This window comes from Trypanosoma theileri, assembly GCF_002087225.1.
Source record: "Trypanosoma theileri isolate Edinburgh chromosome Unknown TM35_Tth_6_V1, whole genome shotgun sequence".
Taxonomy (NCBI): domain Eukaryota; phylum Euglenozoa; class Kinetoplastea; order Trypanosomatida; family Trypanosomatidae; genus Trypanosoma; species Trypanosoma theileri.
In genome coordinates this window covers 114,598-126,940 of record NW_021639848.1, presented here as the reverse complement: position 1 = coordinate 126,940, position 12,343 = coordinate 114,598, and the positions used below count along the sequence as shown (strand labels likewise).

The 12,343-nt window shown below is 38.3% G+C and overlaps 5 protein-coding genes across 5 annotated transcripts; all 5 read left to right on the top strand.

Moving 5' to 3' along the window:
- Positions 1-548: 548 nt before the first annotated feature.
- TM35_000061390 (FIP1-like protein) lies at positions 549-1,511 on the top strand (the record flags this gene model as incomplete). Its single annotated transcript, XM_029023176.1, has 1 exon — positions 549-1,511. One exon carries the CDS (start codon positions 549-551, stop codon positions 1,509-1,511), a length of 963 nt encoding a protein of 320 aa, XP_028885200.1.
- Positions 1,512-2,147: 636 nt separating this feature from the next.
- TM35_000061380 (putative GTP-binding protein) lies at positions 2,148-4,778 on the top strand (the record flags this gene model as incomplete). Its single annotated transcript, XM_029023175.1, has 1 exon — positions 2,148-4,778. The coding sequence occupies one exon, from the start codon at positions 2,148-2,150 to the stop codon at positions 4,776-4,778; it is 2,631 nt and encodes an 876-aa protein (XP_028885199.1).
- A 548-nt stretch (positions 4,779-5,326) lies between these two features.
- TM35_000061370 (prolyl oligopeptidase) lies at positions 5,327-8,956 on the top strand (the record flags this gene model as incomplete). Its single annotated transcript, XM_029023174.1, has 1 exon — positions 5,327-8,956. One exon carries the CDS (start codon positions 5,327-5,329, stop codon positions 8,954-8,956), a length of 3,630 nt encoding a protein of 1,209 aa, XP_028885198.1.
- A 573-nt stretch (positions 8,957-9,529) lies between these two features.
- On the top strand, positions 9,530-10,687 carry TM35_000061360 (uncharacterized protein; the record flags this gene model as incomplete). Its single annotated transcript, XM_029023173.1, has 1 exon — positions 9,530-10,687. One exon carries the CDS (start codon positions 9,530-9,532, stop codon positions 10,685-10,687), a length of 1,158 nt encoding a protein of 385 aa, XP_028885197.1.
- Positions 10,688-10,936: 249 nt separating this feature from the next.
- On the top strand, positions 10,937-12,112 carry TM35_000061350 (uncharacterized protein; the record flags this gene model as incomplete). The annotated part of the gene is made up of 1 exon (XM_029023172.1): positions 10,937-12,112. The coding sequence occupies one exon, from the start codon at positions 10,937-10,939 to the stop codon at positions 12,110-12,112; it is 1,176 nt and encodes a 391-aa protein (XP_028885196.1).
- Between the last annotated feature and the right edge of the window lie 231 nt (positions 12,113-12,343).

Genomic DNA, 12,343 nt, shown 5'->3' with positions numbered 1-12,343 from the left:
TTTTTTTCATTCTTATTATTTGCAATCGTCATATATTTCTTTTATTGATTTTGCACGAATTCTACACGTATATTGTTTCTCTCTGTTTGTGTGTGTTTTTTCTTTTTTTTTTTCTTCTGTGGGCTTATTATGGATCTCTCTGTGTGTGTGTACCCCTTCTATGATATTTCCTACTTTGTTTAGAGTGGAACTCTAAAGAGATTCTCGTATCTCTATTACGGGATTTTTTTTTGTTTGTTTTTGATTTGCTATTCACTGACACACACACACCTCTTTCTTTCTTTCTTTCCCCCTCTTTCGGTATATATATATATATATATATATTCTTATTTAGTTTTTAAACCTTTTTATTTTATATTCTTGTTCTCTTCTTTTCTTTTTTCCTTTACTTTAATGATCTCTATTACAATAGCGAAGGGGAGGGGGTTGTGTAAAGAAGAGAGGCCGAAATAAAATAAATAAATAAAAAAGAAAAAGAAGAACCCCAAAGGAAAAAAGAAAAGAAAAAAAGAAAAGAAAAAGAGAAAAGAAGAGGTCCTTAAGAGAAAATGTCAGAGAGTGTAGATAATCCCTTTGTCATCAATCAAGCAGAGGAGCCATTCGATCCATCCGTTGCGCCTGTGGATCCACAAAGACATCAACATCAACAACAAGAGGATCAACAACAACAACAACAACATTATCATCAACATCAACAACAATCTTCATACGATACGAGAGATGATACGATAGAAGGAAAAGATGATGTGGTGGGTCTTATTCCATTATGTGTACGGCACGCCGATGGCCCGCAGTTAAATACCGCCGTGTTTGGATATGATATTACCCAAATGCAAAAACGTCCATGGGAAGATCCCGCAGCTAATTTAAAAGATTACTTCAATTATGGTTTTAATGAACATAGTTGGAGACTTTACTGTGCCATGCAGGCAGAAGGCGAAGCCTCTCTTCTTTCTCGTGCAAATTCATTTCTCGCCCAACTGAATAATGCGGCGATGAAAGGCGCTGGTGGTGTTGGTGGTTTGGAAGATCCAATGAATACGGAAGGTGGTGGTCCATCTTATTATATGATCCCACAGGGATCTTCACATACTCACTACGGCAGCGGTGCTGCTGTTAGTGGCGTTGGAGCTCCACGAGATAATTTTCTCAAAACGAGAATGTGTCAACGGTTTGTGGATGGACGCTGTACAAAAGGAGATCACTGCAGTTATGCACATGGACGAGGCGAACTCCGTGTTGGGGCCTATCAACAACATCATCAACAACATCAACAAATGATGATGCAACCATCACATCAACATCAACATCAACAACAACAACAGACAACAACAACAGCATATGTACTTCCACCAGTTTGTGTAGATCAGGCGGTATTACCACAGATGAGTTCCACACCGGCGGCTTTACATGATCCCAACAATGCTGGTGGATATCGAATGATGCCAAAACGTCAACGATCACCAGAGGGTGGGGAAGATCAACAGCAGTCGTATGATGGATCCTACTAAACAGAAAGAGAGTGAAAGAGAAAGAGAGAGAGAGAGGGAGAGAGAGAGAGAGAGAAATGAAAGAATGAAAGAACAAAAAAAAGGAGATGGGTAGATGCGTTCTTGACGAAAAACAAAAAAAAAAAAATCGTAGCGTATCACTAAGAAAGCTAAACACGAAGCATACCTTTTCTTTTTTGTTGTAATGCTAATGTGCTCTTTCAATTACAGTGCATATGTGTTTGTGTGGCTTTTATTTCTCGTTTTTATTATTATTATTATTATTATTATTATTATTATTATTATTAGTATGAAAATAAAGTTTACTGTTGTTAATTGTCTCTTCTTTATTGTAGTTCTTTATTACTATGTATATATATGTAAATCTCTCTCTCTCTCTTTTATTTGTATTCTTTTGCATATGTGTCCATCTTTCTCGTAATATCATCTATTACTAGTTGTTGGTACCGAGTGTAGTTAAAGGACGCACGGGGACCTAAGAAAGAAAAGAAGAAAAAAAAAAAAAGAAAATAACGACGATATAGTTGTTAGTGTAAAAGCGTGTAAACGAAAACAAATAAAGTAACAAACAAACAAGCAAAAAAAAAAAAAAAACAAGAAGACAAATTTAAAAAAAAAAAAAAGAAAACAACAATAATGCACTCATTAGGAAAGAGTTTTCAGCGCTCCAAGGAGGCCACGCAGCGGAGTAAGCGGGCGAAGTATCATGGATTGGTAGAAGCCCAACGGGATGTCACTGCCCTGTTGGAAGTGGAAGAACAACAAAGACAACAACGAAAAGGAGCAGCATTAAAATCTATTTGGGAAACTAATGATTTGGATGAGTTTCTTCTCATTGCAGATGCCCGTGAAAAAGGATATGAAGCCGCACGAGATTTACGTCTTGTTGTGGATGGCACTCCACATGTCGTGACGAATGAAAAAGTCGTTCCTCTCAGTGATGATCGTGTGGATTGGTTAAAACTCAGTGAATTGTTAACAATTCCCCGTCGTCCAGCATGGAGTTATGCAATGTCTGCGGAACAATTACAAGAACGAGAAACATCCGTCTTTTTTGATTGGCGTCGTCGTCTCTCTAAACTGGAAGAAGAACATAAAGTGGTGATGACACCATATGAAAAGAACTTGGAAGTCTGGCGACAATTATGGCGAGTGGTGGAAAGAGCAGATGTGGTGTTAATGATATTAGATGCTCGTAATCCACTTGTATTCCGTTGTGCGGATTTTGAAGCCTATGTGCGAACCACCACCAATAATGCCGGGAAACCAAAAGAAGTGATATTTCTACTGAATAAGTCAGATCTATTAACAGAGAGTCAACGGATGGCGTGGGCAACGTACTTTACAGAACGAGGTGAAAAGTTCTTTTTCTTTTCTTCCGCAGCGGCAGCTGCAAAGACAACGGCTGCAAAGCAACAACAACATGAGGAGGAAAGATATACACAGGATAAGATGAAGAAGAAACAAAGTACGAATAGTGATAATAGTGATAGTAGTGAAGAAGAAGAAGAAGAGGTGGTGGAACAAGAAGAGATAGAAGAAGAAAGAGAAGAAGAAGAAGTGCCTCAGGTTTCTGGACTTTTCAAAAACAAAAAAGAAAAACGTCGTCATATTAAGAAATCTCTGCGTGCTCCTGTCGCCGTAGCAAATCCATATGAATTGGCGGAACAACGACGAGCAGAGAAATCACGCCGCACTCAACAACAACAACTAAAGGGAAAACAACAACAACAACATCCACAAGTCTCTAAACTCCCAGAAACTCTCACAGCTGAGGAAAAGGCACGTGATGCTCGTCTTAAGCAACAACAGCAACAAAAGGAAAGTGACAAAAAAGAACAAGGAAAACAAAAACAATCGCAAGAAGAAGAAGAAGAAGAAGAAGAAAAGAAACGATGGGCGGTGTTGGATCCTGAACAATTACTAGATCGACTCGCAGAGTTGCGTGAGGTACATAACAGAGAAACCCCTTTAATGGTTGGCCTTGTTGGTTATCCAAATGTGGGAAAATCCTCCACTATTAACGCCATTCTCGGCTGCAAAAAGGTGGTGGTCAGTGCTACTCCTGGAAAAACCAAACACTTTCAAACACTTGTTATTCCTAATGAACGCCGTGTGGCTTTATGTGATTGTCCTGGTCTTGTTTTCCCATCTTTTGCCTCCACACGAGCAAAGATGGTGTGTGATGGTATTCTTCCTATTGATACCGCTACAGATGCTCTCTCGGCTGTGGCGGTTGTCTGCAGACGTATTCCACGATCGGTGTTGGAGTGGCATTTCAATATTTCCCTCGCGGCGGAGGATGATGTGGATGATAGTCATTCCCTCGCTGAACGTTTTTTGAATGCCGTGGCAAGAAGACGGGGTTTCATGGGCGCACATGATAGGCCGAATAAATCACGTGCGGCGCGTGAAGTGTTGAAACTCCACGTGGATGGAGCTCTCGTGTATGCAGAGCCACCACCAAACTATACGAATACTATTGCTACTACTAATGCTAGTGCTAATGCTAATGCTAATGTTGCTGCTGCAGTGGGAACTTCTACTGCGAACCATACAGTTCATTCGACACTACACCACCAGCATAATAATAATCATAATAATACTACGAACAAAAATAATAATCAGAATAATCATAATCATAATCATAATAATAACGTTGACGCCTCTAAGAATGATGAGTGGGAGGATGTTTCTACCTCTAATAGTGGTGGTAGTAGCAATAGCAGCAGTTATGAAGACTATGATGAAGATGATGATGCTGCCTGGGATGATCTTGACAGTGCCGCTGATGCTCGAGCACTCAGTGATGATGGTCATGATTGGGAAATGGCACAAGATGAAGATGAGGATGCACACAATTATGCAAGTAATATGAAAACCGCTGCAGCCATGTTTTATTCACGTCCACGATGTATGCGGGGAACTCTAACTCCACATGAGACATTTAATGCAGAAGCCAATCAATCTCGCATGGCATTAGCCTCATGTGCAGCTGCCAGACGAAAACGTCGTACCAATCATCAACTGGAACCAGTGGATAATACTTTTGTAAATGATGATGGAGAAGTGGAACTTATTATTGATGATGATGATGGTATTATAGAAATTGTTGGAGCCACTGCACATGCAAAGGATAACATATTACCCGGTCAAGCTGAAAAAGAAAAACATAAAACGAAACGTCAAATGAGGCGTGAGATGAGACGGGCAGGTGTGGGCCCAGTAAATCCTACCACTCGTAAGGTGGGTGTTCAAGGTTATTAGTAAAAGAAGAAAAAAAAAAAAAATAGAAAATAAAATAAATAAAAATGCGTTTCGTTTAAATGGGATGAAACTGTGGGGTTGTTAGAGGAGTGATGATTCCCATCTTTTTTTTTTCTTTTACCTGTCTCTCTCTCTCTCTCTCTCTCTCTCTATATATATATATATATATATATATATATATATATATTGTGTGTGTTAGTATATTTTTATATATATACGTCTATATTATATGAATGAGTAGTAGATGACCAAAAAAAGGTATATAAAGGAAAGAACAGACTGTGTGTTGCATTTTCGCTTTTTTTTTTTGGTCTTTGTTTCCATTTACATCAGTAATTTCTGCTTTCATTTCCTTCTTTTTTCTTTTCTTTCTTTGTTTCTTTTTGAAAATGTTTTATCTTCTTGAATTCATTTTTTATTCATTTATTTTCATCTGTCTCTTTTTTTTTTTCTTTCTTTCTACCTATACATCTCTTTTTCCCCATCGCTTAAGTGTGTGTGTGTGTGTATGTGTGTTAGTGTGTCCATGTGTGGATCTCCTTCTGATAATGAACAGCACCACCACTAAAAAAAACAACAACAGGAACAACAACAACAACAAGAATAATAATAATAATAATAATAATAATAATAATAATAACAATAATAATGGTAGTGGGATGTTTAATCCTCCTCCCCGTTATACGCGAAAGACACATGTGTTAGAACACTTTGGCGATATTCGAGACGATCCCTATCATTGGCTGCGTGATCGCCGCAATGCCGAAGTCCGACGTTTACTGCGGCGTGAAAACAATCACACAGAATCTATCTTCACAGCATACGGCGGCACCAAATTACGCCGCACTTTATACCGCGAAATGCGAGAACGATGGAAAGAAGAAGATGCAAGTCTTCCACATCGTCATGATGGATATTGGTACTATACACGTACTGTCACCGGTGCTGATCATCCACTTCTCTGTCGTCGACCTGTAGACACACAAACAACAACAACAACAACAACAACAGATGCGGATGTTATTAATGGAAGTTCTTCCTCTTCTTGTTCTTCTTTTGTGCGAGATGTTGCTCGACTATGGGCACGTAATCCTGCTGCTCCGTTACCACGTTCTGCGGAAGAGGAAATCTATCTAGATGTTAATCTTCTCATGCGTGAATTACGATTAGAGTCGGTGGAAATTGGTGATGCGGAGGTATCACCCGATGGAAAGAGACTCGCCGTTGCTGTTGACTGTTCAAATGGAAGAGAAGTGTATACAATCTTTATAATGAACATGACAGATGTAAACTATAGACAGTGGCTGCATGAACACTCGCAATTACACCGCGCCTGGGCAGAAGCAGTAGAAAGAGGGAAACAATCTATCTACGTATCTCCAACCACTCGTCTACCACCACCATCATCATCATCACAGCGTAGTGCTACAATGTTAAATAGTGGAAAAGGGCGTGGACGTGTTTTTGGTAATAATAATAATAATAATAATAATAATAATAATAATAATAATAGCAAAGAGAGATCAAAGAGTAGTGAGATGTCTATGGAGTTTCCTGTAGGAGAAGAAGATACAGAAACCAAAAAGGAAGTCACTAATACAACACTACCTTCTTCTTCATCATCATCATCATCATCATTATCGTCATCGTCAACGATAAGTATGGACTCTTCTTCTTCTTCTTTTGCTTCTCCTTCCGTAACTACTAATCAAACACGTGGGAAGCAAACACCACCAACACATAAAATCACAAGACGAATTGACGTTTTTGATGCATCGGATGAAATTCTCTGGTTAAGTCCTAATGCGTTACTTTATGTGGGTATAGATAGTAAAATGCGCTCGTGTAGGGTAATTCATCACGATCTTACGGTACCTGTAGACTCTGAACAGGCAGACACTATCTGTTATGAGGAAATAGATGAGGCCTACTGGGTTAGTTCTCTTTGTTTTACTGCTGATGAATGTTTTGCTATGTTTACTGTTGCCTCTGGTAATTGTTCGGAAGTGTACGTTATTCCATGTGATGTGGGAACCAAACGGTTTATTACGGGTGTTCCTGTTGTTCGTACATCCTTAACAGAGGAAGAAGAGGAGGAAGAAACAGAAGAAAGAGAAGAGGATCACAGAGAAAATAATAATGATAATAATAAAGAAGAAGAAAAGAAAAGTGAGTCTCATAATAACAGTGGGAGTAGCAATGGTAACAGTATTCATGAATTCAAGAAAGAAAATAAATGTCCTGTGTTTTGTTTTCTAGGACGTGAATCACATGTGGATTATGATGTGGATCATCATGAGTCATTCTTTGGTGAAGGTATTGGAGCTTGGGTGATGGTTACTGTAAACGCTCCTCCAGTGGAGGAAAACTTTCGAGTTGCTTATCTTTTAGATGATGATATTGAATGGAGTGAAAAAGAAAATGATGCTAACAGTAATAGTAGTAGTAGTAGTAGTAGTAGTAGTAGTAATAATAACACGTATACGCTCTCATCTATTTCACAATGGCGACCTCTTTTTGCATATGATCCATATATTAGTGTAGAGTGTGTGGAGTGTCAACGGGATTATCTCCTTATTAGTGCACGGCGTTCAGCATTCCCTACAGTGCTTCTACTCCCTATACGTACATTATGGAATCGATGGCGCAGCATGAATAATAATAATAACAACAACAATAACAAGAAGACTGGTAATATTATCAATAGGAAATATATTGAACCATTATCTCTTCAATATGATACTGTGGATCTTTATACGATAGCATGTCAGGCACCGAGTCGTCCTCTCACTGAGGTTTGCTTTTCTCTAAAGCAGTTATTACAAGAACAACAAAAACAAAAACAGCAAGAAGAAGAAGAAAAGAAAGAGAAGAAGTTAAATAATGCACTAGATGGAAATTATGATGAACGTCTTCATGGGATAATGAGTAGTACAGAAGATACTTCCTTCAACTCCCGCTCTTGGCGTATTATAGTCACTCACCTCACCACTCCAACCACCACTCTTGGCTGTACATTGGAAATGAAGCCCAAGACGAAGAAGAAGAGGAATAAGAATAATAAGAAGGGCAAAGATGATAAACTAACACAAGAAGAAGGGGAAGAAGAAGAAGAAGAAAAAGAAAAAGAAGAAGAAGAAATGATACTTCGTGTAACTCGACTCTACGATGCGGTGGTGTGTGGTACTCCATATGAGTCTAATGACTACGAGGCATCTGTTGTGTGGGTTCCCTCCGATTATGCCTTTCAGAATGGACCGCTAAACCCACTCCCAACAGCCGTACCTGCAGAGACTGTACACATTCCCGTGTATCTCTGTTGGAAGAAATCTCTACGTGTTCCTGGTGGAAATCCAATGCTTCTCACAGTTTATGGTAGTTATGGAGATTGTTGTGATGTCGAGTTTGAGTCGGAGCGGCTTGTTTTGTTGGATCGTGGTTTTATTTGGGCCGCAGCGGCGGTGCGTGGCGGTGGTGAACTCGGCGTAGCCTGGCGAGATGCTGGACGACGTTTACAACGTGCTACTAGTGTAAATGACTTTGTAAGTGTAGCCCTTTACCTGCAACGACAAGAAGATAAAGAAGAAGAAAAAGAAAAAGAAGAGAAGAAAAGGATTTGTTGGTGTGCTCCTGGACGACTTGTTATTTCTGGAGCTTCTGCTGGTGGTTTTGTAGTAACAGCGGCGATGAATTTGGCGCCATCATTGGCACTTGGTGTGATTGCAACTGTACCATTTGTGGATTGTCTCACCACTCTACTGGATTCTTCTCTACCTTTAACTGTATGTGAATGGGATGAGTTTGGAAACCCACAAGAAGATGCTACTGTTTATAAAATGATTCGTGCGATTTCACCAATGGATAATATTCCACCCGCTGGTGTGGTATTACCGCATTTATTACTACAAACAGCATGGAATGATACCCGTGTAGGTTACTGGGAGTCTCTTGCATTTACGGCACGATTACGTGAACGTTTATTAGGGGCGACGAGTACTTCATCTAGAAATATAAATACTAATACTACTAATACTACTACTATGAGGAATAATGATGGTATTATTTTACATCACTGTGAATTTGATGCTGGACATGGTGGGGCATCCGGGCGTTATCAACGACTAAAGGAGATTGCACGTGAGTATTCTTTTGCTCTACTTGTTCAACAGGCAACGTAAAAAGATCCATAATAATAATAATAACAACAACGAATGACTGAGTGAGTGAAATGATAGGATATTATTTACTTGCATTAAAAAAAAAAAAGGAAAAAGGGAGAGATATTTCCTCCATAACTCTAGAAAAAAGGATCTATTGCTTGTGGTCTGCTTTTTTTTTTGATTCACATGTTTATTATTATTATTATTATTATTATTATTATTATTATTATTATTATTATTATTATTATTATTATTGCCAAAACAAAGAATAAAAACAAAACAAAAAAGCAAAAAAAAAAGTGAAGCAACTTATCCATTATTTGATTCTTCACTTAGTTAAGATATGATGATTTTTTAATTTATTGATGTTATTTCTTTTGTGATTAGTATTTATTGTTTCCACTTTATATAAAATCATCTTCAATTAATTTTTTTTTCTTCATTCTTTTTTTCTTTTTCTTTTTTGTTTGACCTGCAATCTACTGGTGTATTGTTAAGGGTAAGTAGGGAAACGGGAGAGGTGGCCGTAACTTATTATTATTATTATTATTATTATTATTATTATTTATTCACAGTATATCAAATAAACAAATGACCTCTAAAGCCCCATCTAGGCGATTAACAGATATTTTGCATAGTAACAGTAAAGAGACACTACGGCGTAATGCCGCGGAACTTGCTAGAGTCTCCGCATCACTACCATCTACAGATATGCAAACACGTTTTTTACGTAATCAACACTTAATTAATCCCAAATCTCTTCATCTTCTTTGTGATGAGACGATCCTCTCACGTTGGTGTACTTTTGCTGTTTATAAACCACCTTTTTGCCCAATGCGTCGTGTAGAGGCGGATGGGAATTTTCATAATGTTTCTGTAGAGTCTTTTATTTCCGCCGCACTTCGTTCACGATCTGTGCAGCCGATTCTTCAACGGGAACTACAACCTAAAGAGATGAAAGTACGTGTGGTCAATAATGTAGATATATACGCTTCTGGTCCAGTGATTGTAACTATTGCGGATCGACATAATTTTTCAACTTCTCTACGGGATTTCACAATGAAGTATGATGTCCTTGTGGCTGGACACGCAACTCTCACTGAACCTGTTTCCGTAGATGCGGAGAAACTGTTTACGTTTCCTTCACAAGTAGAGAATAATAGAAATAAAGAAAAGAATAATGATAATGATAATACTTCTATAGGAAGAAGAATAACAAGAGAAGGTATATCCGCTTCATCCTTATCAAAATGTGTTTGTACATATCAGGTGAAACGAAATGCCTATTATGCAGTTCATCCAGTAAGTCTTATAGAGTTTACAATAACAGCACCACCAACACCATTACCACCTCAAATAGAGTCTTTTGTCCGTGAACATCTCTCAACATTTGTATTAGGGGATCCTGAGGCATCCGCCACAGCAACAACACCCATTAGTAAAGAAAAGAAGAAAAAGTCAGAATTAACAATATCTACAGATAAAATACAGGCAACAAAAACTGCATGGAGTGTTGTAGCTATGCGTGGTGACTGTGATTTTCCACGTGTCTTTACACATCTCCGAGAGGTGAACATTAACGCTGATGTACCGGACGTCTCCGGTAGTGTTGCCGCAAAAAAGAAAATTGAATTTCATTGCCGTAAGTGTTTTGAACCAATTTTACAACAAGAACGTGTGTATAGTCTAAAAGGTCGACGTATAGGATTATTGGATGGCTCATGGACACCAGAGTCGGAGTTTCTTTAAATGACAGTAAGTTGTTTGTTTATTCTCTTTATCTATCTATCTATATATCTATTTCTTTTTTTTTCTCAGTGGTCTATGTTTATGTTCACATCTGAGAATGGATGAATTCATCATTATTATTATTATTTTTTTTTTCTTTCTTTATCTCTCTTTCTTTCTTTATATATATATATATATATATTATCTGTTGAAAGCACGTAGGATCCACACACACACACACACTCCGCCTTGTGTAAGGAGTGTCTGGGGATGGCTAAAAAAAAAAGTGGAAAGAAGAAGAAGTCCTCCCCTAAACCAGAGAAAGAGCGAAAAGATGGCGAACAGTCTGCGGGAACTTCCCCATCACCAAACCAGGATGAAGAGACAAATCAGTTAGAAGTAACAGTGGCACCATTAGATCATCTTCTTTCTATGCGAAGACCACAACAGATTGCATCTGAATTAGCCAACTCTCTCGTCTCCTTACGCTCACGACTGGCGAAGTTAGAACTAGAGCGTTTAAATTACGAGAGTGGAGCTGCAAATGGACATATCATGGCTCGAATAGCACAAGAAAGACAAGATAAACAAGAAAAATTAGAAATAGAAATTCTCAAAACAGAAAAAATGACACGTCGTCTTTTACTCATGTCTAAGGTAGTAGATCGTGTGGTCACTTTACGTGAAACGATCTTTGCAGAAACCCGTGCAGCCATGGAAGCAGAAATCGAGAGATTACGAGAACAAGTAGCAGAGAATGAAGCTCGTATTCGAGATCGTTATGTAGGTCGTGTAAATCTTCTTCATCGTTATTGGTTATGGCGTACATTACAGGAATTAGGAGATGTAAATGTAGGAACCACATTTGAGGCGGAACTCGCACGTGGTCCACGTTACCGTACGATTGGATTACAGAATAATATTCTCTCCGATACATTAGAACAACAATTATTATGGTTGCGACGATTTGGAGAACGAGAAGAAGCCTTCCGTGGTCATGTGCAACGATTAGATACCTTTGTGGAACGATTAACAGATGTAAGTGAAGTCTTGGAAGATACACTTACGTGTGGAGTTTGCGGATTATTATTTGAAGATCCTGTTCTCTTCTGGCCATGTGGTCATACCTTCTGTTTGGTTTGTTTTGATTCCCTCTGTATTGCCCCAAGTCTTTTCCGTTGTCCTACTTGTGGAAGTATGGGGAGTGAGGGATATGTACATAATCTTCTCATTGCAGAGTCTGTAGCGAAATGGGTCTTTAAGGATGCGGGATATAGTGATATACATGGGGCACTTAGTCTCATTAGATTACATCTCTCTAAATTCCGTAAAGATGTTATCATGGTAAGACTCGCTGATCTTAGAGAACGTCTTAAAGAGGCACAGGAACGCGAGACAAGTCCAGAGAAACTATCAGAGATGAGTATCACATATCGTCTCTACTAAAGAGGGAATAATAATAATAATAACAATAACAATAATAAAAGGAGAAAACGAAAAAAAAGAGAGAGAGAGGACATAGAAAAACTCTACCATTCTTTTCATTCTCTCTATTATTTGTGTTTATGATTCCCGTATTTAATGTATAGTACCCCTTTCGTTTCTTTTTGTTTACCTTTATTTTATTATTGTTAATCTTGCTTGCAATTTTTTTTTTTTTTTTTTTTTTTTTTTTTG